General features: G+C 42.3%; 2 protein-coding genes across 5 annotated transcripts; one reads left to right on the forward strand and one right to left on the reverse strand.

Annotated features, from left to right (window-relative positions):
* The first annotated feature begins 1,069 nt into the window (after window positions 1-1,069).
* Window positions 1,070-17,957, forward strand: CHERP (calcium homeostasis endoplasmic reticulum protein). Of its 3 annotated transcripts, XM_034437548.3 has the most exons (18): window positions 1,070-1,368; window positions 2,860-3,033; window positions 4,076-4,257; window positions 4,757-4,894; window positions 6,254-6,405; window positions 7,502-7,613; window positions 7,710-7,799; window positions 9,699-9,921; window positions 10,678-10,856; window positions 10,998-11,427; window positions 12,572-12,810; window positions 13,125-13,258; window positions 14,061-14,147; window positions 14,610-14,759; window positions 15,519-15,629; window positions 15,860-15,954; window positions 16,648-16,833; window positions 17,370-17,957. In XM_034437548.3, exons 1-18 carry the CDS (start codon window positions 1,164-1,166, stop codon window positions 17,372-17,374), a joined length of 2,892 nt encoding a protein of 963 aa, XP_034293439.2. In that variant the 5' UTR covers window positions 1,070-1,163; the 3' UTR covers window positions 17,375-17,957. The 3 variants fall into 3 exon arrangements, with proteins under 3 accessions (XP_034293439.2, XP_087750789.1, XP_034293440.2); XM_087894663.1 differs by having other exon boundaries at window positions 1,072-1,368; window positions 7,502-7,799; XM_034437549.3 differs by lacking the exon at window positions 17,370-17,957 and having other exon boundaries at window positions 1,072-1,368; window positions 16,491-16,833.
* An 83-nt stretch (window positions 17,958-18,040) lies between these two features.
* Window positions 18,041-26,304, reverse strand: C1H19orf44 (chromosome 1 C19orf44 homolog). 2 transcript variants are annotated; one of them, XM_034437552.3, is made up of 8 exons: window positions 26,181-26,304; window positions 25,330-25,944; window positions 23,547-23,832; window positions 22,019-22,086; window positions 21,277-21,715; window positions 21,074-21,169; window positions 20,441-20,607; window positions 18,041-18,347 (listed from the first exon to the last, which is right to left on the reverse strand). In XM_034437552.3, exons 1-8 carry the CDS (start codon window positions 26,211-26,213, stop codon window positions 18,264-18,266), a joined length of 1,788 nt encoding a protein of 595 aa, XP_034293443.2. In that variant the 5' UTR covers window positions 26,214-26,304; the 3' UTR covers window positions 18,041-18,263. The 2 variants fall into 2 exon arrangements, with proteins under 2 accessions (XP_034293443.2, XP_034293441.2); XM_034437550.2 differs by having other exon boundaries at window positions 26,037-26,196.
* Window positions 26,305-26,365: the final 61 nt, after the last annotated feature.

Here is a 26,365-nt window from a genome sequence, read left to right on the forward strand (position 1 = left end):
ATAGAATAGAAGAACAATAGCAATAGCAATAGCAATAAGACTGGTATACCCTTTACAGTGCTTTTTACAGCCCTCTCTAAGCAGTTTACAGGGTCAGCATATTGCCTATAACAATATGGGTACTGGTGGATTGCTACCGGTTCACCTTAGATAGGGCGAACTGGTAGCAGCGGCAGGAGGCTCCGCCCACCCACTTGGACATCTCTGTGCATGTGCAGAAGCTTCTGTGCATGTGCAGAAGTGTTGCACGCGCACGTGAGCGCCCACACAGGCACAAACAAACCGGTAGCGATGAATATGGGTCCTCATTTTACTAACCTTGGAAGGATGGAAGGCTGAGTCAACCAAGAATGGAATGGAATGGAATGGAATGGAATGGAATGGAATGGAATGGAATGGAATAGAATAGAATAGAATAGAATAGAATAGAATAGAACAGAACAGAACAGAACAGAACAGAACAGAACAGAACAGGAGAAAACTTTTTATTGTAACTTTGAATGTACACTAATCGGCATACATTAAGATGGAATTTCGTTGCAGACAGCTCTCAAAGGGTCATCACTTTCCCAAAGACCCTGAAGACCCGGCTTTGCCAACAGACGTGGGTAACCCAGAGTGCGAAGAAGCCCATCAAAGTGGCTTGTCAGATTGATTGATGTTGCGGGGGTGGGGGATTTTTTTTTTTTTATTGTTTGTATAGTGGGTTATTTTTGTAAGCCACCCAGAGTCACCGCGAGTCAAGAAGCGGCCATACAAATATGCATGTACTGTGCGTGTGTAAATAGCGTGCAAATAATTTCGTCTCATTAAAGGAATTCCTCCAACCTCTCTAGGCGGACGTGAAACTAACGGGGCGGAAGAAACTTGCAATAGTTGATCGCCCTGTTTAAAAAAAAAAGAAAAAAAGCACGGTGCTCAAACCCCCTCGCCTCAGAGCACGGCGCGAGGCGTTCTAGCCGCCGCTTTCTATGAATGAAGCGGCGATTCCACCCCCACACACCCCCACCGCTCCATCCGCGCGCTCAATCGGAAGCCGCTTGATTGGCCAGGCCAAAAAGCTTTGCCTCATTCGCCGAGGGGCGGGTCCGCGAGGGAAAACTCCGCTCCACCCTCAACGCTGGAGAGGGAGTGGGGGGAGGAGGGGAGGAGTCGGAATCTCCATGGCGACGAAGCCGTCAAGAGCGACCTCGCGCGAAGAAAGGAGGAGGAAGAAGCGATGTCGCAAGCGGGGCTTCTTTTACGATAGAGGAGCGCTCGGCGGCTGGCGGGGCCTAGCCGTGACCGAAGGCGCTCTTGAGTGGTTGTCCTCCCTTTCTTTTACCGCCATGGAGATGCCGCCCCCGCCACTGCTGCCCCCGCCCGAAGGTGAGTCTCCGTGACATCTCGGAGGGTGGTGGGGCACAAAGTCGCTGTGTGTGTGTGTGTGTGTGTAATATATAAGCAAGGCAGCTTCCACTATCTCCAAACCTGGCCTGATGGTGGGGAAGGATGCTTCGTTACAACGTTGTGTCTTTTGGCTTGTTGTAGAAACCAGTCTTCAAAGGGGGATAGGCACTCCGCACATGCTCAGGGGCCTCGAGGTAAAGGTTCGGCCCGGTTGACGGTGCCTGTCAAGGCCAGGAGGCTTCCACAACTGAAAATGTGGGAGGAACCATGTTTTAGCATAAGCCATATTAACCTTAGGGCCACTCCCCTTCACCCTTTCCCCCACCTTTCAAAAACCGGTAACTTTATATGCCCACCCCGCACACGCGATGCAGTGCTGGCAGGATTGGCAGGTGCCAGGTGGTATGGTGGAGGCGACCTGCTTGAGCAGAATAGGAGACATAGGCTCATCGTTTCTGTACCAGCTGTTCAGCTGCTTTTTTTTCTTTTTCCCCCTTGGTATAAAAGGGATAAGTAGTTTGAATGGTTCTCAGCTCTCAAAGTGCTAAGAGTAACCAACATCTAATGGTTTTATTATTTACTTATTTATTTATTTATTTATTAAATTTTTATACCGCCCTTCTCACGAAGGATTCAGGGCGGTGTACAGCCAAGATAAAAAACCAACAATATAAAAGTTAAAAACAATTTAAGATTATTAAATAGTTTGGCCAATAATCTAAAATAAAATAACCCATTAAAGTAATATTTTAGGCCAGCCCTGCTTGATGGAATAATAGTGTTTTAAGGGCGCGGTGAAAGGTACGAAGGTCAGGAATCCGACGAATCTCCGGGGGCAGAGGGCAGGTGCCCCACAGAGAAGGCTCTCCCCCTGGGGGTCGCCAGTCGACACTGTCTAACCGACGGCACCCTGAGGAGACGCTCTCTGTGGGAGCGTACTGGTCGATGGGAGGCTATCGGAGGCAGAAGGCGGTCTCGTAAGTACCCGGGTCCTATGCCATGGAGCGCTTTAAAGGTGGCGACCAACACCTTGTATCGCACCCGGAAGACTGTTTGAAGCAGCCAGCCTGTTTATTCTGATAAGAATACAAATCTAAAGGCTGATCAGAAAAGATCTAAAAATACAAAATCTAAATCTAAAAAGTGTTTTCAATAAAAGGTGAAATGAAGCCAGGAGGATAGAATCTGGAAGTACATATGTGAAGTTGAGCGCCAGCATTTAGGTATTTTTTTAAAAAAACGTCCTACTGGAGAATCAATCTGGCCACTTTAGGAAGCATACTGTCAGATTATATAAGGTAAGGGTGTTTGTTTTTTTTTGTACAATTGGGATCTGTTTCCTGCTTTGGTGATTACCCATAGCACTCCTTAAGTCATGTTTTATAGATATGGTGATTGATTAGAGGTGATTTCTTAATTTATAAATGCATAGTGATATCTGTTCTTACTGTTACTCCTCCTTCCTCACAGATCAAGAACTACGCAATGTCATTGACAAACTGGCTCAGTTTGTGGCACGGAATGGCCCTGAGTTTGAAAAGATGACAATGGAGAAGCAAAAGGAAAATCCTAAATTCTCATTTCTGTTTGGAGGAGATTTCTATGGCTATTACAAATATAAACTGGCTCTGGAGCAGCAACAGTGTGAGTTAGGGAGGAGGGTGGCAAGAGAATTTGCTGTGGATAATATAAATTATTCAAAACATACTATATGATATCAGCAATGCTAAAAAGCGGATTTTTAGCCCCATTTTGCAAATAGAATGGGAGCTGTCTGAAGCCAAGAGACTATAAAATGATTGTAATATTTGAGTTTATTAGTTCTTGGGTTAGTTACATTGCCTCTCTTCTGCACTTTTCTGCTCCATAATATTCTTGGGGATGACTGGTTTGAGCAGATGAAATTCACCGCAGCCCATCATTCAATTGAACTCTTAAGGAGACCCATGAATTTCAAAAAAAAAAAAAAAAAAAAATGTAGCATTAAGCTAGGTGTAATCTAAGAGGCTAGATATTGTTGTCTTGGTTCTTTATTTGCTATGTACCTTAATTTCAAGAACTGCCTGAATTTTCCCCCTTCATTCTGAAGTTTAAACAGTCTTGGGGATTGCTGACGGTTATAGAAAAGAACAAGTATGTCATTTGCATATTTTGAAATTTAGAATAGAATAGAATAACAGAGTTGGAACTTTGGAGGTCTTCTAGTCCAACCCCCTGCTTAGGCAGGATACCCTATCCTACTTCAGACAAATGGTTATCCAGTCTCTTCTTAAAAACTTCCAGTATTGGAGCATTTACAACTTTTGGAGGCAACTTGATCCTGATCATTTTAGAGCAAAGCTGCTGCATACTTGTTAATATTTTAGCTGAAGGTCCCAATTTCTTTGGATAACTTCAGAATTACTTGAAGTTAGCATAGAAATCAATAAGCGTAACTTTTGCTGACTAGCCTTAGATAGGGAAAAGGATTCGGAAATCCTCATTTCCAAAATCCATTTTTAAAAACCACTCTCTAGAGCCTCACTTCTCCTAGAGAAAGCAATTTCTCTTATTGGGATGAGAATTTTTCCACCTGCAACATGCTATTTGCAAAATGTTTGATGGAGTTTGATAACTCGGGAAGAGAGTATGTGATCCAATATTCAGACATGGCTATCTTAGGTTCTTCTATGCTCCTCCTTTACAGTATTGTGCAAGCAAGGTCAAGATATTGAGGCTGCCCCACCGATTCAGCCAATTCCCCAGCCACCTTTGGCTCCTGCCGCCCCGATCGCCACTCCTCAGGGGACTCCTTCAATGGAGGAATTAATCCAGCAAAGTCAATGGAATCTGCAGCAGCAGGAGCAGCACCTCCTTGCTCTGCGACAGGTATGGATTTGACAAAAGTATTGTTGATCTGAGACTTTGGATTGGTTTGGGGAAGCCAAGATGTGAAAATGATTCATTCAGAAGTATTTTGCCCAATACATTTAGAATACAGGCTATTTCAAAGATACTGAAGAATTGTTACCAAGTATTACCTTGTTTTTCTTATACCCACCGCAAAGACTATTTGAAATATGGTGGCTAAATCTACTAAGAACCTAAATAGAGTACTTTTTCTGGTGTTCTTGTTTGGGTGGATTCTTCCTTTGTGATTTGGCTCTGGGCAGGCGTATTGCTTTCTTTGGAGGGAAAAAAAAAGAGGAGTGCAAGCAGAGCGAATTGTAGTTTAAAAGTAAGGACTGCCTCTGCTATGGATCATTAAATGTCAGAAGTGTTACAGTCAAACATGATTTTTAAGTAAGAAAATTCGGAGACTCTGCTAAGTGGTGATTTGGGTTGTCCTCTTTAATTCTTGGGTTGTCCTCTTTAATTCTCTGTTTAGGAGCAAATCACCTCTGCAATAGCTGTGGGTATTGAGCAACAAATGCAGAAAGTCTTGGAGGAAACCCAACTGGACATGAATGAATTTGATAACTTGCTACAACCAATCATTGACACGTGCACCAAAGATGCTATCTCCGTAAGTAATGGCAAAATCAGAATAAAGTGGTATCTGGTACAAAGATAAAATGTTTGTTACATGTTTGAAGAGGATTCCCAAATGGTCATGAAATTCTCTTTAAATATTAGTAAGAGTTAGCAATCAAATCCATCAATTTTGATTATTCTCTAGAGCAGTGTTTCCACCATAGCTTTAAGATATGTGGAGTACTAAGAGTAGAACAATGAAGTGGGTCTGTCTTTGTATCTTGAGCAGATCTGGTATATCTACAAAACTGGAAAAGTTATAAAAATTGAGTTAAGACTGACAAACTACTACATTCAAATTGAAATAGCTCTCAAAGTTCTGATATAAATTCTTTAGATAAGAAAGTGAATTCTTGGGTGAAGTATGAATTATTTAATATTTATTTATTTATTTATTTATTTATTGGTTCGATTTATATGCCGCCCTTCTCCGGAGACTCAGGGCGGCTTACAATGTGTTAAGCAATAGCCTTCATACTTTTGTATATACCTGCTTAGTAGGGCTTCCCCCCCCCCCAAAGCGGTGTTCTTTTTTATACAAAGTCAGCTTATTGCCCCCACAAACCGGGTCCTCATTTTACCTACCTCGAAAGGATGGAAGCCTGAGTCAATCTTGAGCCTGGTGAGAGTTGAACTTGCAGTAATTGCAGGCAGCTGGTGTTACTTAACAGTGCTTTAGTCTGCTGCGCCACCAAGAATTCATGTAATCTCCAATTATTTGTTATAGCTTATAATTTCAGTCTGTGATTTCTACTGTGTGAACGACTGTGACTGCTATGTTGTTATGGGTCCATGATATAGCATAAAAGATAACCATTCTTTGCACCTTCATACACCCTCCTCATGTCTCTCATGCACGGACACCTGCTCCCCCACCCAGCAGCAGCCACTTACCTGTGTGCAACTTGCAACTTCCTGCCTGCTTCCCCCGTGACTTTAGTTATGAGATGCCAGTAGGAAGTTTCCTAGACTAATGATTGTGGGAGTCGGTTAACAACAGCACAGGACTGCAGGAATTGCTGCTGGTAAGCAGTGCAGTCATACTTGACAATTGCATTGCTTTGCAGGAGAAATCACAGCCCCAATAATCATAATCTTGACGGGGTCAAACACATCATCACGCCCCCCACACAAGAGACCTAACTCCAGTCCCCCTTGAATTCCATTGATTCTTATATAGCACCAATTTGCCTTGACCTTTAGTAGATCAGATTCTTGTGTATAGGAGTATGAAATAAATCCGTAATATTTTTGATCTCTATCCCGGCTCCTGGGATTTTGGTCTGATCTTTTTTATGAACATTAACTTTTGTTTACTATGGCAAACTTTCACACCATTTTATGTTCTCAGGCTGGAAAGAACTGGATGTTCAGTAATGCCAAATCTCCCCAGCATTGTGAACTAATGGCTGAGCATCTGCGCAATCAGATCACTGCCGAGGGGGCGCATTTTGAGCTGCGACTACATTTAATCTATCTGATTAACGACGTCCTCCACCATTGGTGAGAAGTGGTTCTTTCTGGGCCCATTCTTAGGTTCCCAGGGCAAATGGGATGATGAATGTTTGCTCAGATGCACCTTGAAAGATAGGTTCCAGGAGTTACTAATCTGCATGTCATACTGGCACTATGAAGAATTTAAAGACTTTACTCCGTAGTTCACTGATCACTCACAGTGTCAGGTTGCCGTCATGTGATGTTTTGCAACGTTTTTCCTATTCGCGGAGCTGGGGGTGGGCATAGCCTGTGCATGACGCATCTGGCCTGCGGGCCCCAGTTTGACACCCCTGACTTAGATCATTCTAATAATCATTTGTAAAGCAATCGGAAATGGTAACCATAATCCCTATTTTAAATACCAAATATTAAATAAAAATGTTTTGGCTGAAAAACTTTAGCAAATTGTGAAGAATAGGGAGCCAAATATACATGAAATTGTCCCTTTCTCTTATTTGGGATATAGGTTGGGGGGGGGGTTGCATCTGTATTAAGGCTGCTTGACAAACATATGAACCTAGGATATAGTAAGCTTGTGCATGACTTGAAATCAGGGGTGAAATGTAAAATGTGTTACTACCGGTTCTGTGGGCGTGGCTTGGTGAGGGAGGGTAATGTGACTGGGTGAGCGTGGCAAACTTTTTTTTTTTTAAACTTTTCAAAGCATTTTTTCTAATGCTTTGAAAAGCCTCTGGCGATCAGGCAACTCTGCTGAGATTGTCAGAAAGGCTTTTTTAAAAATGCTTTGAAAAGCCTCTGAGGATCCCAGCTGAGCCGCGCGATCATCAGAGGCTTCTTTTTTAACTTTTAAAAGCATTTTTTCGTCGGAAGAGGTTGTAGAAAAAATGCTTTTAAAAGTAAAAAAAAAAAAGCCTCTGATGATCGTGCGACTCAGCTGAGCATGGGGGCGGGGACGGCACAGGGATTTTTGCTACCGGTTCTCCGAACCACCCGCCACCATCGCTACCGGCTTGGGCGATCCAGTCTGAACCGGGAGCATTTCACCCCTGCTTGAAATGCTTTAGATGTCCAGATCAAGAACTCTACATACTTAAAATAATCTACTTCTCTAATGATGCCCTTGTTCTTGCCTTACTTTCAGCCAGCGGAAGCAACAACGTGATCTCCTGGCAGCCCTGCAAAAAGTGGTGGTGCCCATTTACTGCACTAGCTTCCTGGCTGTGGAGGAGGACAAACAACAGAAGATTGCCAGGGTGAGCAGCTCGGCTTTACTTCAGGGGCAGCCAAGAGCTTGCCTGAAGTCCGGCCTGCCAAGTAACAGCCTTTCTCTTCCTCTTGATTTCCCACAGCTCCTTCAGCTGTGGGAGAAAAATGGCTACTTTGATGAATCGATTATCCAGCAGCTCCAGAGTCCAGCCCTTGGACTCGGGCAGTATCAGGTAAGTCTTGGTACTAGATTTTGGCAAGGAAAGGCTTGGTAGAAAGGGTGCTGGGTTAAGTTTAAGCTGAGCCAGCTGTTGACCTCAGCTCTACATTCTTTCTTTGCTAAAAACATCTTTTTTGAACTACAATATAAGAAATGTTAATAGCCAGTTTGAAAAATTAAGTAGTGCTAGAGAATTTTGAGATAGGAGTGAATACTTGGTGAAGTTGCATGAAGACAGCATATTGCTGCTCACTGCAGCTAATGCTCTAGCTTTCCCACAGAAGTTAAACTCTAGGCAGCTACTGTTCACAGATTCTGACTGTACATTAAACAACCCAGTTTTATATATATACTGTGCTAGCCAGTAACTCTCATGTCTTCAGCCAAATTACCTCTGCTGCTCATCTGAGTGAAATCTCTTAGGACCCATTGTGGCTCATGAAGAAAAATGCATAACACATTTTTCAGAAAAAAAGTTGATAGGAAACAGAAGTGGCTATGTAATAATTACATTTTGTAATATCACTAATTGAAAGGCCTGGGATACTGCCCAGCATTCTGCCAGATAGAATAACTGCCAGAGTTTGAAGGGATTTTGGAGGTCTTCTAGTCCAATTTACTGCTCAAGCAGGAAATCCTGTATACCATTTCAGACAAATGCTTGTCCAGCCTCTTCTTAAAAACTTTCAGTGTTGGAGCACCCACAATTTCTGGGGACAAGTTGTTCCACTGATTAATTGTTCTAACTGTCAGGAAATTGCCGAAATCTTGTTTATAGACTTGAGATTATTGTTAGAGATAAACCTGTTTCCTTTATTTCAGTATACTATCAATATACAGACCTGTAAACTGCATTTTTTTAAAAAATGAAATTGACTTAGTAATTGAACTAATCCCTTTTCATTTTTCCCAACCCAATGGATTGTTGGATACAAATTACATGAAGTGGCTTGGAACTCCTTTTTACTGGTAGGATAACTCCCCAAAAACAGAACAGAACCAAATTAATATGGCAACGGAGGTTTGCTAAAGAAATACAAAAAGGAGGGCTACATCAGACTGGGTCTGTGGAGGAAAGCATCATACTGCGATGTATCCTTAAGATGGAGGCTGTTGGGGATAGATTAGAATACTGTCAATTTCTCCATTTGAAGCCGCCTTCCCTTGTCCATGTGACCTGGGGCAGAGCATATGCAGCCTGCCCTGTGCTTCCCAGCACACGTGTACCCAAAGGCTCATGAGGACAAAGCAGAAACACACAAAGAAAAACACAGCAGCTATTTCATTACGCAGAATAAAATGTTGATGCCGATAAAGGCCTTGGACAGCTCTAGTAACAATCTTGTGTGTACTTGCCTTTAATGGAATGTAATACGCTGGATTTCCAGGAGGGACAGGGTACATTCAGGAGGAATAAGCGCCTGCTCAGTCCAAATATTTTATGCAAGAGAAAGAGGGTGAAGACAGCCTGTCCCTAATGGTTCTCAGAGTGTATGGTAGATACAGATCGTAGAGTGGTTCAGTTTGACAAGATTCTTCTATAGGTGTGGATCCCTAAAGAATTCAGCTTGGAAGAGTCACCATGTATCTCTTAATTTTGGAGTCTAACATCAACCTTACTTAAATTTACAAATACATTGAAATGAAAATTATAGTAAAGAGACAAACTGGATTTAACAAATTAAATTAATTAATTTAATTAATTCACTATTGAAATACTAAAACAAACTGATTGGGCTGAGTATGTTATACAAACCCAGGTGCTAGCTTGATAATTGATCTGATTATGGGCATTGGGTGAAAAATGCCATGTGAGACAGAGCAAGATACTTAGGCAGGACTCTCAGTTATGATATTGGTACTTTAAAACATTTTTCCTTTTCCAACCCTCTCTTCCCCTTCCCCTTTGCAGGCTACTCTGATCACAGAATATGCCAATGTTGTGCAGCCAATTCAGGTTGCATTTCAGCAGCAGATTCAGAATTTGAAAACTCAGCATGAGGAGTTTGTCAGCAGCCTCACACAACAGCAACAGCAGCCGCCGCCACAGATGCAAATCCCCCCACTGGAAAGTGAGGTGAAACCAGCTCCTCCAGCCTTAGCCCCTCCTCCAGCTACTTCCATTACGCAAGCAGGTACAGCTCTTCTGAGTGGACAAAGAGTTTCTATTTCTGCTGAGTCTCTAGAGCAGGGGTGTCAAGCCCAAGGCCCACGGGCCCATGGGGCCGCCCTGGAAACAGCAAAGGACCAGCCCACGGTGCCTCTGCCAGTGAAAACAGAGCTTGGGAAGGCCACGTGCAGCCATCCCAGGCTCCGTTTTTGGCCACGACGGTCTCCTGCAGCTCTGCCAGCAAAAACAAAGCTTGGGGGGGACGGCCATGCCCAGGAGCCGTTTTTTGCTGGCAGAGCACTCAGGCCACCACAGACGTCCCGGACATGAGTGATGTCCTGGCCATGCCCCCCACCTCCCCCGCCGCCTCTCCGAGGTCAAACACAACCCTGATGTGGCCCTCAATGAAATCGATTTTGACATCCCTGCTCTAGAGAATGGCTTCTAATGCAGAGTTTCTCGGCCTTGGCAACTTGGAAGAGGCATGGACTTCAACTGCCAGATTTCCCCAGCCAAGTTTGGGCCACATCTCTTCAATTCGCCAAGGTTGAGAAACACCGCTCAACTCTCTGGTTTGGCTGTCTGAGAACTTTGGGGATGCAGTAAGGGGGCATTCTGACTATTAATGACTAGACTTCCTTAGATGGGATTATCCAATAAAACAAGCTGCCCTGAGCAAAGCAAAGCTTTGAGGCAGTGCCCTAAGCGATCTCCTCTGGGCTGATTTTATGCCGTGCCCAGGGAAGAGGCTGTCCTTTCTCACATTGCGGTTTGTTTTCAGATGAAGGGAAGGCTCAGCTGCCCCTTGCAGGCTCCACAGAATACGAAGCCACCGGAGCTGGGCCTCCTGATCCTGCTGCAGCTGGACCTCGTGGACCTGGGCCTCATGATCACATTCCTCCTAATAAGCCGCCCTGGTTTGATCAGCCGCATCCTGTCACACCTTGGGGCCAACAGCAGGTACTAGTAGAAGGTCTGGGATGTATAGAGTGGGAAGTATTTCTGGACGTGAACATCTCGTGTGAAGCAGCATCTAGTCAAGCTCTTGGTTTTCCGAGCAGCCCTCCCCAATCAACTAACTCTGTGTCTTTCCTTCTGCAGCCCCCCGATCAACCTCCATTCCCACACCACCAGGGTCCTCCCCACTGTCCTCCATGGAACAGTAACCACGAGGGGATGTGGAACGAACAGAGGGAGCCTGGCTGGAACAATCAGCGTGAAGCTCCCTGGAACAACCAGCCGGACCCATCCTGGAATAATCAGTTTGAAGCCCCCTGGAACAACCAGCATGAGCAGCCGCCATGGGCCGGGGGCCAGAGAGAACCCCCTTTCCGTATGCAGCGCCCACCTCACTTTAGAGGGCCTTTCCCACCTCACCAACAGCATCCTCAGTTCAATCAGCCTCCTCATCCACATAACTTCAACCGCTTCCCACCTCGCTTCATGCAGGATGACTTCCCCCCGCGGCATCCCTTCGAACGGCCTCCATATCCCCATCGCTTTGACTATCCTCAGGGGGATTTCCCTCAAGGTGAGTAGATAGTAGGGCTGGGGAGAACGGGGTTATAGTCTTGATTGCTATATTGGTGTGGTATTCGGTTTTTGTCACAAGGGATCCTTTAAAATTCTTTGCCTATTTGAGAAATCCTCAGTTTGCTCACAAGCAGCGCATTCTGAAAAATGAAAAAGGAGGCACGTGCGTGTTCCTACTTAAGATTCTGAATACCTTTTTGGTAAAGTATGGCTTTTCAAAATAGATCAGTGTTTCTCAACCTTGGTAGCTTGAAGATGGGTGGACTTCAACTCTCAGAATCCCCTAGCCAGCGCTGCTGGCTGGGGGATTCTGGGAGTTGAAGTCCATCCATCTTCAAGCGTCCAAGGTTGAAAAACACTGAAATAGATGCTTGTGGTCACTGGTTTTTCTACCCCCTTAAAACAAAACCAGGGTCCTTTTCATCATTGCCCAGAAGTGGTGGGCTTTTAAAAACTGATTGTTGCAACAATTATAATGTATGAAGAAATGCTGAAGTTGCTGTTTTCAGCCCCAAAGGGATAGGAGGGACTCTTTTTATTAATAAAGCCCAGTCCACTGATCTGCTTGGCCTAGAATTTTGACTTCCGGGTATTGGCTTGAATCTGCTGATCAGTGATTGTCCTGCACCAGCTGTCCTGTTTCTTATTCTCTGTCCTTGCATGAATTATTTCTTTACAGGTTAGCTGTTCTGATCCCTCTTTTTGTGCACCCTATTTGAAACAGGGCTTGTTGGAAAAGGCCCTTGAAATTCTGCAGGTGCTATTGGGGCAAGTTGAGTTTATAAATCCTTGCCGAGGAAAGTAGTCATAGTTTAGCTCAGGGGTCTCTAAACCTTAGCAACTTTAAGACTTGTGGACTTCAACTCCCAGAGTTGAACAAGTCCACAAGTCTTAAAGTTGCCAAGGTTGGAGACCCTTTGGTTTAGCTAACCTTTGTGTGACAATTTTGATGTGTGTGAAGAACTCAGGTGGGGTAAGGTTGGGAAGAATGTATCTCCATTTTCTAACCTTATTTCTGGACTGAAAAAAAGGATTCCTGTCTGTTTGTGTCCACTGCCCTCCTCTTGTTACTTGCATAAGTCCCTTTTCAAAAAGACTGCCTTGAGTCATTTCAAGTTTGAACTTCTCATATTCCTTTCCAGAAATTGGACCGCCTCACCACCACCCTGGGCACCGCATGCCACATCCTGGAATAAGTGAACACCCTCCGTGGGGTGGGCCACAGCATCCTGACTTTGGACCTCCTCCCCATGGCTTCAATGGACAGCCACCTCACATGCGCAGGCAGGGGCCACCTCACGTTAACCACGATGACCCCAGCCTGGTGCCAAACGTCCCTTACTTCGATCTTCCTGCTGGACTCATGGCTCCTCTTGTCAAAGTAAGTGCTTTCAATAGTTGATTTGGGAACGACTGGATTATGGGCTCTCCAAGGGAAACTTGTGCTTTGTCAGAAGCATATGAATGTTTCTCCTGAATGGTTGCAGGAGAGGCAAGGTGTCTGGGCTGATAATTAATCAGTGTTAGGAACCTAGCTTCTTTTAATGCCAGGTAACGTGTTTCCACTTGTGACTTCTCCTTGCGACAGTTACCAGACATTTAGCTCCGTTTGCACTGCAAGGTGGTGTTTTTTTTTTTAAGGGTCCAGTTTTTACAAGTGCCTCATTTGAGTCTATGATTTTTTTTTCCTTTTAGCTGGAAGATCACGAATACAAGCCTTTGGATCCCAAGGACATCCGCCTGCCCCCTCCGATGCCTCCCAGTGAGAGATTACTGGCTGCAGTTGAAGCCTTTTATAGTCCCCCATCCCACGATAGGCCAAGAAACAGGTAAAAAAGATTGAGTTAGGCCTACATGTTCCACGGATTCTGCAGTCTTCTTGATCATTTTGATTTCCGACTGCTCCAAATCTGGAGAATTTCTAGACTGTTAGCATTATCAGATTACAGCAGGAAATGCCATGAACTTTCATCTTTACAGAAGTAGAGTCTGGTGAGGTCCACAAGGGCCTTCTTTGCTTTTGCACCTGCCCTCTGGAACATCTTGACTTCCTGGAGTCAGGTCAGCTCCAGTCCTCCTGATCTTCCTTAAGAGCCTAAAGACCTGGCTCTGCTCTGCTTATAAGAGCTGCGGTGGCACAGTGGTTAGAGTGCAGTATTGCAGGCTGCTTCTGCTGACTGCCTGCAATTTGGCAGATCGAATCTCACCAGGCTCAAGGTTGACTCAGCCTTCCATCCTTCCGAGGTCGGTAAAATGAGGACCCAGATTGTTAAGGACAATATGCTGACTCTGTAAACCGCTTAGAGAGGGCTGTAAAAGCCCTGTGAAGTGGTATATAAGTCTAAGTGCTATTGCTATTGCCTAGTTGGCTTGGTGCTCTAAAGGAAGGACTTTGTGTTGGAGGTGGCTTATAGATTAATATCAGATCCCACCTCCACTCCACCCATCTTTTAACTGTTCTATTTTGTATATTTTATAGTTTTGTAGCATTCTATTTATTTTTTAATATTGTAAGTCACCCAGAGTTACCCTACGGTAAGATAGGCAGCCAATACATTTGATAAACAAACAAGCAGGCAAACTAATTTCTCTCTCCCCGTTCCCCTTTTTCTACTTGTTTTCTTATTTCAGTGAGGGCTGGGAGCAGAATGGACTGTACGAGTTCTTTAGAGCAAAGATGCGAGCCCGGCGCCGCAAAGGACAAGAGAAAAGAAACAGGTAGCCATTTCATTCATGTTATCTTAGTGAAAGTACAAAACCTCATAGGCAACATTGAATTTTCAGTAGTCAGTACAGTACTGTACAGTACTGTAGTATATGTGACGCATAAATGTGGAAAGTTGTTTTTGCATAGGTCCAAATTTACTTACAGATAGGCAGAATGCATCTCAATCATAAACACTTTCTCAAAACATAAATGTGACCTTATTTTAGGCTGGCAAGCACTTGGCATGTAAACCCATCTCATATTAACAAAGTTTACAGGATTGTGAAAAGTATCAATTATTTCACCTTCCGAAGCTTTTTATCTTTTTTGCTTGCTTATGAATGTGCATCAGGACTGGATCGTATTTTAAATTCAGATTCACTTCCAGCATTCATATTGCTAGATATGCCTGCATGCTGCTTTTTCAGTATCAGTTAAAGATGCATTTTTATTTCCTCCTTTTGCCGGTGCAGTGGCCCCTCACAATCCCGCAGCAGGTCTAAAAGCAGAGGACGGTCTTCTTCCCGCTCCAATTCAAGATCTTCAAAATCTTCTGGCTCATATTCAAGGTCTCGATCTCGATCCTGTTCCAGATCAAGGTCCTACTCTCGGTCTCAGTCCAGGTAAAAAAAATTGGGGGGGGGAACTAGGTTTAGAAAAAGACGGTTGGGAAGATTTTTCTGTTTGGCTAGCGATTGTACCGTTCTGTATTGTCTCCTAAGGAGCTTGAATGTTATTGTTGGAAAACTACAGAAGTGGTGTTTGTCTTAAGTTGTAGCTCTTGTGTTAAATTTATGTTTTACCGACAAAGAAATAAAGGGAGACTAATATAGATCTATTTCAAGCTATTTAGCTCTCATCAGCTAGCCATACCCTTCTGGGATTCAAACCCGGGATGCTTGCCTATTAGGTAGATGTATTAACCTCTAAGTCACGTGTTCTCCTCACTTTGTCACCTATACCAGGGGAGAGATTAAGTGCTTTTTCTCCAGTGGGACCCCTCTATCAGGGCAGTCTAGTCTACCCAACTATGAGACTGAACATACTACTTCCGTTTTTGCCTTTCAGTCCAGGGGCCTTCACTATTTGTATTCCTTTTAGGAATAAATCAGTTTCACTGAACCTTCAGGTGTGGATCTGGTCTTTGACGCCTGACAGATACCTTCTGATTACTTCCTTAGTATCAGTCAATAAATCCAAGGTTTTTTCCAAGGCTTTTCCTTATTGGTAGGGGGGAATCAGGAAACATACAATGTACATTTGTAGTCTATAGCAGCTGGCTGGGGAATTCTGGGAGTTGAAGTCTGCCAGGCTTAAAGTTGCCAAGGTTGGAGACCCCTGGTCTATAGAATGGAACTAATTTTCACCTCTTTATTTTGTAGGAGTAGGAGCAGATCCCGCTCTTCACGAAGTCGCTCCCGCTCCAGGTCCCGATCAAAATCCTACTCCCCTAGTAGGCGGCGCCGGTCTCGATCTCGCAGTCAGACACCTCCGTAAGATTTGACTTGTTCATTCTGCAAAGATTTTGGTCAGAAGGGAGCAAAAGGCTGAAATGTTTGAGGAACTATCTAACACAGTAGTTAAAACTCTATTTAAAAAAAAAAATCCTATGTAGATTCTTTGCCATTGCCATAGTTGCTGTCTTCATTTAGTCATTCTTCAGCAAGTGTTAACCAAGAATATATAAAAGGTCTGATTTACTATATTCTGCTTACTGATGTAGCTCTGCAGCTGGATTGGGCTCCAGCTCAGGACCTCCCATACCAGAATCCAGACTTGGAGAGGAGAATAAAGGACATCAGATGCTGGTGAAAATGGGTAAGAAAGACTGCCTATTTCTCTCTGGCAGCATTCCAAATGCATTCCCTGTATGGAGAAATCACTGCTTTCCCACACGTGTGTTGAGGTTTCAGCTCCCAGAATTCTCGGCCAATGTATCTATTACCCATATGTACAAAGAATCTGGGGACTTCATTTCCAATTGAGTTGAGAACAGAAGTGTTGAGTTTCTCTGAACCAAGATTTGCACAACATGCTCAATCTTTAGCTGCAGTTTTCAAATCTTTTGTAACTTGAAATTTTTAATTCTGTAAGAAAATGGCACACTATATTTGATATGGAAGATTCCAACAACATGCTTAAGGAGTTGAATGGTTTGCATGTCCCATTGACTCAACCATGGATGAGTGAATCTAGGCCCATCTGAATCATTGGCTGCATTTTGTCAATAATGTCTGTACGGCAAGAATTGCAGTCTTACTCTAGTCTTGCAAAAAGCCTAAGTCTTCCAAATATTTTCCTAGCCTACTTTGTGAAATATTTATCCAGGGTCCTGAATCTACTTCTTTATACAGGATTTCCTCTGCTGGAAGAATTTTCCTGAGGCAGATCTGTACATGAAGTGAGCAAAATTGGTCTGGAATGACTGGAAGTGAACACATAGACATGATTCTGTTGGTTGGCAACTGGAACATTTTTGTGTGCTTGATCATGCTATTCTGTGTTTTTCAGGATGGAGTGGATCTGGGGGCTTGGGTGCCAAGGAACAAGGGATCCAGGACCCTATTAAAGGAGGGGATATCAGAGACAAATGGGATCAGTATAAGGGTGTGGGAGTATCCCTAGATGATCCCTATGAGAATTATCGCAGGAACAAAAGCTATTCCTTTATTGCTCGTATGAAGGCCAGAGATGAAAGTAAGTGCCCACTTCAGCAGGTTAACAATAATCAGGGCAAATAAATTTTTTGATAGTTTCCATAAGGTTAGCAAGCCTTTGGCTAAAAGGGAATTCTTGTTTTAGGAAGATGTGTTGGCTGCTTTTGGTACCAATGCTTAACAAGCAGCACAGCAAGGTGCTGCTGTGAACCATCTTTTGTCTTTTTGAATGTAGTGTATGCATATTTAAAAGAATAAAAAGGAAGTATCTACCTTTCTAAGAATAATGTTAAATTCTTAATGTTTGGCTTAAGCTTGGGTGCATTTGAAAGACACCCAGTAACAACTGCATGCGTTGAAATTGCAGGCAGTGTAAACCAATAGCAAATCTTTCCCTTTGGATTGGCTATATAAATTAATAGCATGTGTATGCAAAACGTTTTGAAATCAAAACTTCATTTCAAGTGTGAAACTACTTTTTTTTAGCGCATTAAGGGGTTGATCATTTCAGAAGCGTACTCAAGCTCCCCGATTCACAATTTATATTTTTCTGACAATTATATTTTTCTCCTAAAGGCTAATGGTGTTTCAAGTGGAGGAAGCCAGATAGCTACCAAGTACTGGGCAAATGAATCAAGAATCTACTGTACATTCTAAATCCCCAAGATACCCCTCTGCAGCCATCACAGCTCCATCCAGAACAGAGGGCTTAACCACTCAATAGTTACTTCTAGATGTTTAAGGATTTGTAACAAGAAAAAAAAATATTTAGGCCTTTTATATTTTTGTATATATCCTTTTAAGAAGAATTAAGAGGAGTGCTGTAGACTGACTCATCTGTAGCACCATCACATTTCCTTGTTTCAAAATACGAAGCATTCCTAGAAGCCCTGTCTGAAAACATCTTTTGTAACTGTGGGTGCCCATAGACCAGCAGTTCTAAGTGATCCAAGGCTTGCCCTGAGCGAACTGAAAGAACCATTTTCCTCCCTGTCTAATAGAATTGTTCTTTCAGAGCCATCCATTTTGACATAAGGTAGCAACTGTTGTAGACTGACTTACTGTAGCTGTGAAATTTATTCATATTTCAACTCCCTTCTGTCATGAGTCAGCTACCATCTTGTATTTACTGTTGCCTTCCAATAAAAACTTTTTTCTATATAAGGATGGGATTTATTAATAGGCGATGCAGCAACAGAATATTTTCTCAGTTTCATTTGATACTATTCATTTGATGTAGAGGAAAGTTTAGAGATTGACTTTAATTTGCAGCACTGAATTGTACATTGCATAATTACATCAAAATGTGGTAAAGAGGAGTCATTCCTTATCTCTGTTGAGGTTTCTCTTCAAAAATCCAGTTGAATGCATATTTCAAGTTGTGATTCCCAAGACTTGGTGCTTGACTGAAGAAATAATTTCTTTAGCCTCTTTGTGGTTGTCTATCAGGCCTGAAAAGCACTTATGAGCCTAAGAAGCCATTTGTTCATATTCTTTTAGTTCTTGCAAGGCTTGTTCCATGGTCAAAGGCAGGGGCTTGTGCTGTTGAATATACTGCAAGAAACGAAGCGGGATAAAAACAAGATAATGTACCAAAACACTCCATGCCCACAGCTTTCTTTACTCTGAATCGGGGCGCTTGGAATTATGAATTTCTGTATGGGAAGATATATTGATGCTGCAGCCATATCCTAGAATCGTCTTTAATATCAAAGGATAAAACTAGATCAATGTATTTTTTAAAAAAATAAAAATTCTGCCAATCTTCAAAACTAAGATTGCAGCACTTTGAAACCACAAATATAAAATTAATGAAGCTATGCAGGATCTAAAACTATAACAACATAATAGGAGACTATCAGTAACGTTTCAATGTAAATTATTAATATCAGTTTTTAAAAAAAATAAAATATTCAAGTGTAACACAATGTCTTTGCACTGGAAAGATGTGTGTCTAAAGTACCTTGCTGGATAATACATTCCAAAGCTTCAGGTGAGTCATTTATCCCAACTCATCCTTAAAAGTTTGGCTAAGAAATTTGGGAACATTCCTATTGTTCCTACAGGACAACAGCACTTTGAATTGGAACCAGAAATTAATTTTTGACCCAATAAAGATCATGTAAAATTAATTCAATATGAAACTATTAACAGCCTAGTTTCAATTACTCTCTATTGTGCTAAGAAATTTCCAAACTACCTCAGAGGCAGACACATGCATAATGTATTGCATGTAATCAAGGCAAAGGATTACCAAGGTACAGCCTGAAACCAAATTATATATTCCAGCAGTCCTGTAATTGTCACAGTAGTGTAAACTACAGGTACTATGCGCTACGGAGGACACCTGTTCCTCCTAAGAAAAAGCTTTAAAACACAACTTTTTTTATTGGGAGTGTACATACAGGTCATGACTGGTATGATTTGGTTTCATTTATTTGGCTGCAACTGGTGTAGGGCAAAACTGGTTAACCTCATCCTTCCTGGAGATGGCAAATGGGATCATGGGGAGATTCCATATTGCCACCATGGGTTGCCAATCCCTAATCTAAAAATATGCCTTGAGATGAGCACTATTTTTCAAAACCTCTTTCAGAACAACTAAACCAATGTTTAGATCAGTTGTTTTTCAGCCTCAGTGATTGTTAAGATGTGCAGACTTCATGTTGGCTCAGGAATTTTGAGAGTTGAAATCCACACACCTTACAGTTCCTGGGGTTGAGAAAAATTGACCTAAACAAACCACCCGTTAAGAAAATGTCAGATCTCATCTAGTCCATTACTAGAACCAGAATTTTTACCCTGATCCTCAACACTAACTTGGGCTTCCTACGAACAACTCACTCATCACCATTAAACAGACTAGATTTAAATAGCGTTGTGCATGAACATACTCTCTCCCTACATTTAAAAAAAATAATACAGATTGTTTGTAAAAAATAAAAGCAAACTTTAAACTAGATTTGATTGAAGCAGCAACCTTAACTGTTACATATTATTGAACATTGGAATATGGAGACTACAAATGCAATGTAAAAAATGAACAATTTTTGTTAATATTAAATTGTTTGGAACAATTTAACACACTCATACCTTTTTCCTTTTTGTTTTGTTTTGTTATGTACACAAAAATTTGGTTTTATTTTTAACCAAACCAAAAAAGACATTGGAAATAACACTTTTTGAGAGTACGGATTTCAGTTATTTAAAATTTGTTGTTTATGAGCTGAAATTTACCGCTTAAAAATTGCAGGTATTGTTACTGAAGCTTGGCCCGTCAGCGATTCTCAAAAGCTAAAATAGGTTTTGTTTTATGACTGATGCAGCAACTGAGTTAATTCACCTAAATGATAGGGACTATTACGAAAGGCATCCCTTTACTATATTTCCCATACATGTCCTAAGTACTAGATGTGGGATACACAAACCTTTCTAGATCAGCCCTTTAGATCTCAAGAATGGATGATAGTGGAAGACTTAAGTATCTGCAACATTATTTACATTTTTATTTAAGACTCCATTTCTGGATCTTTAATGTCACAGTTTCAAAATGCAAGAATAAAACAATAAATTTAGCTTTGAAAATCTGCAAAATAGATTTATGTGCACTTTTTAAGTGCACATAATCTAGGGATTACAAAAATTACCATTTTGGCTTCTTCCAAGGTGTGATAGCGGTATTCCTCCTCTTCCAGCGATGCCACAAAGGAGGCATGAAGATGTCGATTGATCTCTATGGACTGCTGAATAAGCAGCAAGTTTTGCTTTAACATATTATTCAAAGCGGAAATAGATGGATTGTACACCGACAGAGCTGCAGAAGGCAAAAAGATACAAGCATAGCTTAATTGCTCTGACTGGCTATAACTAGGTCTCTCGGGAAAAGCAGTTTGATTGCAGATATGCTTCAAATCTAAGATGTTTTTGCTTCTGGCAATTTCTACAGATGGGATCACCCCTTAGGGAGGAAATGTGTGTCAATGTAGTTCAGACTTTGCAAGTTTTGGCTCAATTCCTGCTACCTTCACTTAAAGAGGATTTCAGGTATAATCAGGGTTGCAGAATGCACCAGGTTGACACATGAGGGGTTTTAAAATGAAGTTCATTTACATTACAAATTACTTAAATGACAATGGCCAATCATGAGGAACGGTAACAGTTCCATAATGATGTAATTTTGTTCCATAATGAGGAACAAACGGGACACTCAAGGCATACGCCATCCTGTAAAGTTAACTAAAATAAGGGATGGTGCTCATCAGGCGTCCGAGAGGTATTACCTTCTATGACTTCCATGTTCAATTTATGGCTGCTAATACACGGAGCTTCAGCAGAACTTTGCTGTATTGCATGGCCAACAACAGCAGGAATATCATCTATGGGATAAGGAAAAGAAGACATTTTATGGCAGAGGGGCTGAGGCAACTGCACCATTTCTAAAAACCAATCAGCATCTTAATCCACCGCATGTTGATTGACTTACATTGTAACCTATGATAAGCAAGTGAGAAGGAACCGGCCTGAACAGCTGCTTCTTTCACCTCTACCTTTTTTATGGCTTTGGTGCACTTGGGTGCCACAGAAGGGCAGCAGGGAGAAGATAAATTAGATTGGATGGAATGAACTGTGGCACCCAAAAGGTCATCTGACTTTTCAGAAGACGATTCTCCTGTTTCCTTAGATGTGGGAGAAAATGATGACGGCTCAAAATCTTCAGAATACTCGGTATTGTTGAGGCTTTCCTCCTTGCAGGGGGAATATCCAACAGAACTGCTGCTTAGCTGCTCAGATATCTCAGTTTCTTCCAGGTTTTCCTCTTCCTCCAAGGACACAGCTGAGGTTTTAAAGAGGCTTTGAGGATTAGCAGGAGACAGAACTGTTCCTCCTAAATTCTTGTTTGACTTCTCAACTGGTTGTATTACCTGAGAAAGATGTTTTTCTATCAGCATGGATCAAGACTGCAGCACAAAATGAAAGCTAAGCAAGCAAAAAAGAACATATTTCCTTGCAATAGTTATCTTGGAACAAATGAACAGATGTTACAGATTCCTCCATCCTTACATGCTAGTCAGAACAAGACTGCTTTTTTCTGATAGCATTAGCAGAAAACAATTATGACCCAACAGTCCAGAATCTTTGCTTCCTTAATAAAGGATCCCTAGGATGACACAGACCAATACCGATGCATAGATTAGTTCCTATTGAAAACACGAGAGTTGCTTTACCTCTTCTTTTAATTCTGTTTTCTGGCAGGGTTCCAGTTCATCCAGGCTCAAAATATTCACTCTGAAATCTACAGGAACAAGAAATATCACTTAGGGTAATCTAGTGATAGAATTCATATCCTACCTTATGTTATTTATATCTTGCCACTTTTGTCATGATTTCCACAGAAAGCATTTCAACAATTGCTTTTTTTCTCCTGAAGAATTTCTATAGCCATGTTTTGTAAGTCACAGCTCAAAACTGGGAGGAAAGACCAAAGCAAAACTATGCATAGGATTTAACTGCAATGCTAATAATTTAGTTTTCTGAGAACTCAATACAGTCCTGGAAATGTTACTAGTGCCAGAAAATATATTGCATAAAATTCATGTAATTTTCATAATTCTATAGTACAGCTAGTTCTCAGGTTATGATGGGACCGGGATTGCTGTGGTTGTAAAGTATGATGTTAGCATACATACTTTATGCTAACAGCATTTAGTGACAATCCAAGCAGTCCCGGTTGCCACTCTAACCCCAAGGAGCACAGGTTGTTAAGTGGGAAGTAGTAGGAATCCAAGTAAGGAGCATGGGGGTGCTGCAGGGGCTGGGGGAACTCAGGCATAGGGTACACACAAGAGAAACCAGGGAAGGAGTGCTATAGTACTATGTAAGCACAGGAAGGTCATGGGGTGGAAAGTGCAGCCCTGCGCAAATGCAAGAAGGCTTTTCCATGGAGGGTATAGCAATAGCACTTATACACCACTTCACAGTGCTTTACAGCCCTCTCTAAGCGGTTTAGAGTCAACATCTTGCCTCCAACAATCTGGGTCCTCATTTTACCCACCTTGGAAGCATGCAAGGCTGAGTCAACCTGGAGCTGCCAGGTTGGAGACTCAGAGTGCCAAACTGCAGGCAGCCAGCAGAAGTAGCCTGCAGTACTGCATTCTAACCACTGCACCACCATGGCATGGTGAATGTGCAGAAAATTTAGGGGGACTTAACCCAAGGACTTTGCTTGTGGGAAGCAAAGCAAGCAAGCAAGGCTTCATGGATTGTCTTTGTAATTGCATACCAGGCACACAAATGCCTGGATTGTGATCACACAACCACGGAGGTAACAGAATTTCAAGGATTGGTCATATGTCTATTTTTTCAGCACTGCTGTAACTGAACAATTGCTGAACAAATGGATGTAAACCAAAGTCTACCAGTACCTGTTACTCCAAGGACAACCTTTGGAGAAAAATGTCAAACCATTTCCCATTCTTTTTAAATACTATTGCTTATCTTTTACTTTGAGATGCCCCTTTTCCTAAAAGAAATAATCCTAAAGGTCAGTTGTGCTATTTCTCCAGAGACTCTGGGCAACTGATGGGTTTACTAATCTATTTACTTTTTGTATAGTAAACACAGATGGGAATTTAGTAGTCTTCCAAAGTTTGCTGAACCCAAATACAGAAAATTACAATTCAGCAACTTCGGGACCACAATAAGTTTTTACTCCTCCAAAGAGCATGCCATCACAAAGTGATCTGTTTAACTCACCACTGTTGCTGGAAATATCATTGTGTATATCAGTCACCTCTGAGAACAACTCATCCAAGGATCGGATGATACTCCGTTCAGAAAGAGATTTCCTCTGGCAGTTGGAGCTCCTATTATGGGATAAGGTATCTGCTGGACTATCTTTCATAGATGGAGAGGAGGAACAAGAAGCTATATGGCTTGCTCTTGTATCCCTGTTTGGTGAGTAGAGAGAAAGATATAGAGGTCTGTTCACTTGACTTTCTTCAGGCAGAGATCTTAAATTGGAAGACGTCTCTGGTGGCAACTGGATCAGGATGAATTAATGCAAAGGAAGGGAAACAAGCAGGGAGGGAAGGAAAGATGATTAGGATATTTTACTAATTTTGGGATTCTGTAATATTGAAAGAACTAAACATTTTCCATATTTCCAAAATAAATGTCTTCAAAGTAATTCATTTGCAATAGAAGTATTTTTAGATGAAACAAAACATAAAGGATCTGTGAACATTATAGTTATGAGTGTGTTTAGGATTGTATCTGAAGAAAACTGGGACAAAAAGCTCCTACCTGAAGCAGCTAATCCTTACTAGTAACATTTGATTTTTAAAATAAATGGCTCCGTGCCTTTGGATCATCAGCTTTCCAAATATTATGTTCAAATTTTTTAAATAGAGAAATCTAAGCTGTAGAATCCATGATCAGTAGAAAAAAATTACATAGTGTTCTAAATTTTTAATTTTCAGGTCTAGAGAGTTTCCTCAGCCATGAAATGGATGAGTCAGACCACATACAGGAAGTTCTCCATTTACAAGAGTTCATTTAGCGACCATTTGAAATTACAACAGCACTGAAAAAAGTTATTTATGACCATATTTCACACTTATGACCATTGCAGCATCCCCACGGTCAAGTGATTTACATTTGGATGCTTGACAACTGACTCATATTTATGACGGTTACAATGTTCTGGGGCAGGGGTGAAATGTAAAATTTGTTACTACCGGTTCTGTGGGCGTGGCTTGGTGGGGGTACGTAATGTGATTGGATGGGTGTGGCCAACTTTTTTTTTTTTAACTTTTCAAAGCATTTTTTCTAATGCTTTGAAAAGCCTCTGCCGATTAGGCAACTCAGCTAGGATCGTCAGAGACTTTACAAAGCATTTTTTTTACCACCTCTTCAGCCAAGAGGTTGCAGAAAAAAATGCTTTGAAAAGCCTCTGACGATCCCAGCTGAGCCGCGTGATCTTCAGAGGCTTTTTTTTTTTTTTTTTACTTTTAAAAGCATTTTTTTCGTCGGAAGAGGTTGTAGAAAAAATGCTTTTAAAAGTAAAAATATGAGAAATATGATGATTGTGCGACTCAGCTGAGCATGGTGGGGGGGCACAGGGATTTTTGCTACCGATTCTCCGAACCACCCACCGCCATCACTACCGGATCAAGTGATCCGGTCCGAACTGGGAGCATTTCACCCCTGTTCTGGGGTCATGTGATCACCTTTTGCAACTTTCTGACAAAGTCAATGGGAAAACCAGTTTCACTTAACAACCGTGTTACTAATTTAACAACTGTAATGATTCATTTAACAAATGTAGCAAGAAAAGTCGTAAAATGGGACAAGACTCGCTTAACAAAATTCTCACTTAGCAACAGAAATTTTGGGCTCAGTTAAGTGGAGGATTATCTGTACTTGCCAACAAGTTCCAACTTTGAGAAAAATAAACATGGAGATGCAAGTTGGGTCAAGTTCCTCTTCACCAACAGCTATCAGTCCAAATCACCAAGATAAAAAGACCTCAGGTTACCTTTCCGTTGGGTTGGAATTTGAATTTATCTTCCTGTCCTTTGGGTTTTTGGGGAACCTCTTGTCTGTATCTATCTGCATCTTCCTCACTATCCCCAGTTGTGTTTGCAAGAGTCACATTTTTCGTTTGAGCTTTGACACTCTCCTTCAATCTAGCTGGCTTCTTCAGGAATTTCAGACCGCCTGTCCTCAATTCAAAATCCTTACTAGATTCACTCAATGAGAGTTCAACATCCATCACAGGTATCTGCTCTATGCTTTGTTTAGTCTTCCGGCTCTGGATCTTGCTCTCTATTTGTGCCAACTTTTTGAGGATGGCATTTGATCTCCCCTTGGAGTCAGCACCCAGTCCCACCCTCGTGACGGGACCGAGCCCCGCTTGCTGGATGTCCACCTCCACATTCTGTGGCTTCTGCTTGAGGAACCGGCTGCCAGGCTGTGCCAGTCGGGTGGTGTCAGCAGGACCCACATCTTCCGGTTCTTCCCTTCCCGCGCGAGGACTCTTCGAGCTGGAGAGGTTACTCAGGTCACTGTCCGTGGGGATCACGGAAAGACAGCGAGTGCTGCTACTGGAGGCCCGGATGGTCGGCTTGCTCTGGCCAATCCCTTCTTGCTCCTACAAATCAAGTTTAAGATTTTAGACTTAGAACAGACATACAGTGTGCTTATTTATGGACGTTAAAGGTAAAACAGCTTCGTCCCCGTCACCTGCTTCCCTTTCGCGACGACCCGCTTCCCCGCCAGGAGGGCCTCGGCCCCAGTAAACTGCTGCCGGCCACCCCTCCGCATAGCCCCGCAGGAACGCGTCCTTCTCCCCGGCCCAGCGCTGCGTTGTTTAGCAACTGCACATACCACTATCTTCGATCCTGATTCGTCCAGAGCCATCCTAACAGGATTCCCTCATTGGCCGGGAGGTTGAAAGCCGATAGCGAATCAGCGTCGCGTAAGAACCAATGCGCTAGTAGTTAGCGAGGGGCGGCGCTCGAATGCAAAAAACCAATCAGAGAAAGGACGCCTAACGGCACCCAATGAGCATC

This window comes from Pantherophis guttatus, chromosome 1 (genome assembly GCF_059756535.1).
Source record: "Pantherophis guttatus breed Tessera chromosome 1, ASM5975653v1, whole genome shotgun sequence".
In the NCBI taxonomy this organism is placed as follows: Eukaryota; Metazoa; Chordata; class Lepidosauria; order Squamata; family Colubridae; genus Pantherophis; species Pantherophis guttatus.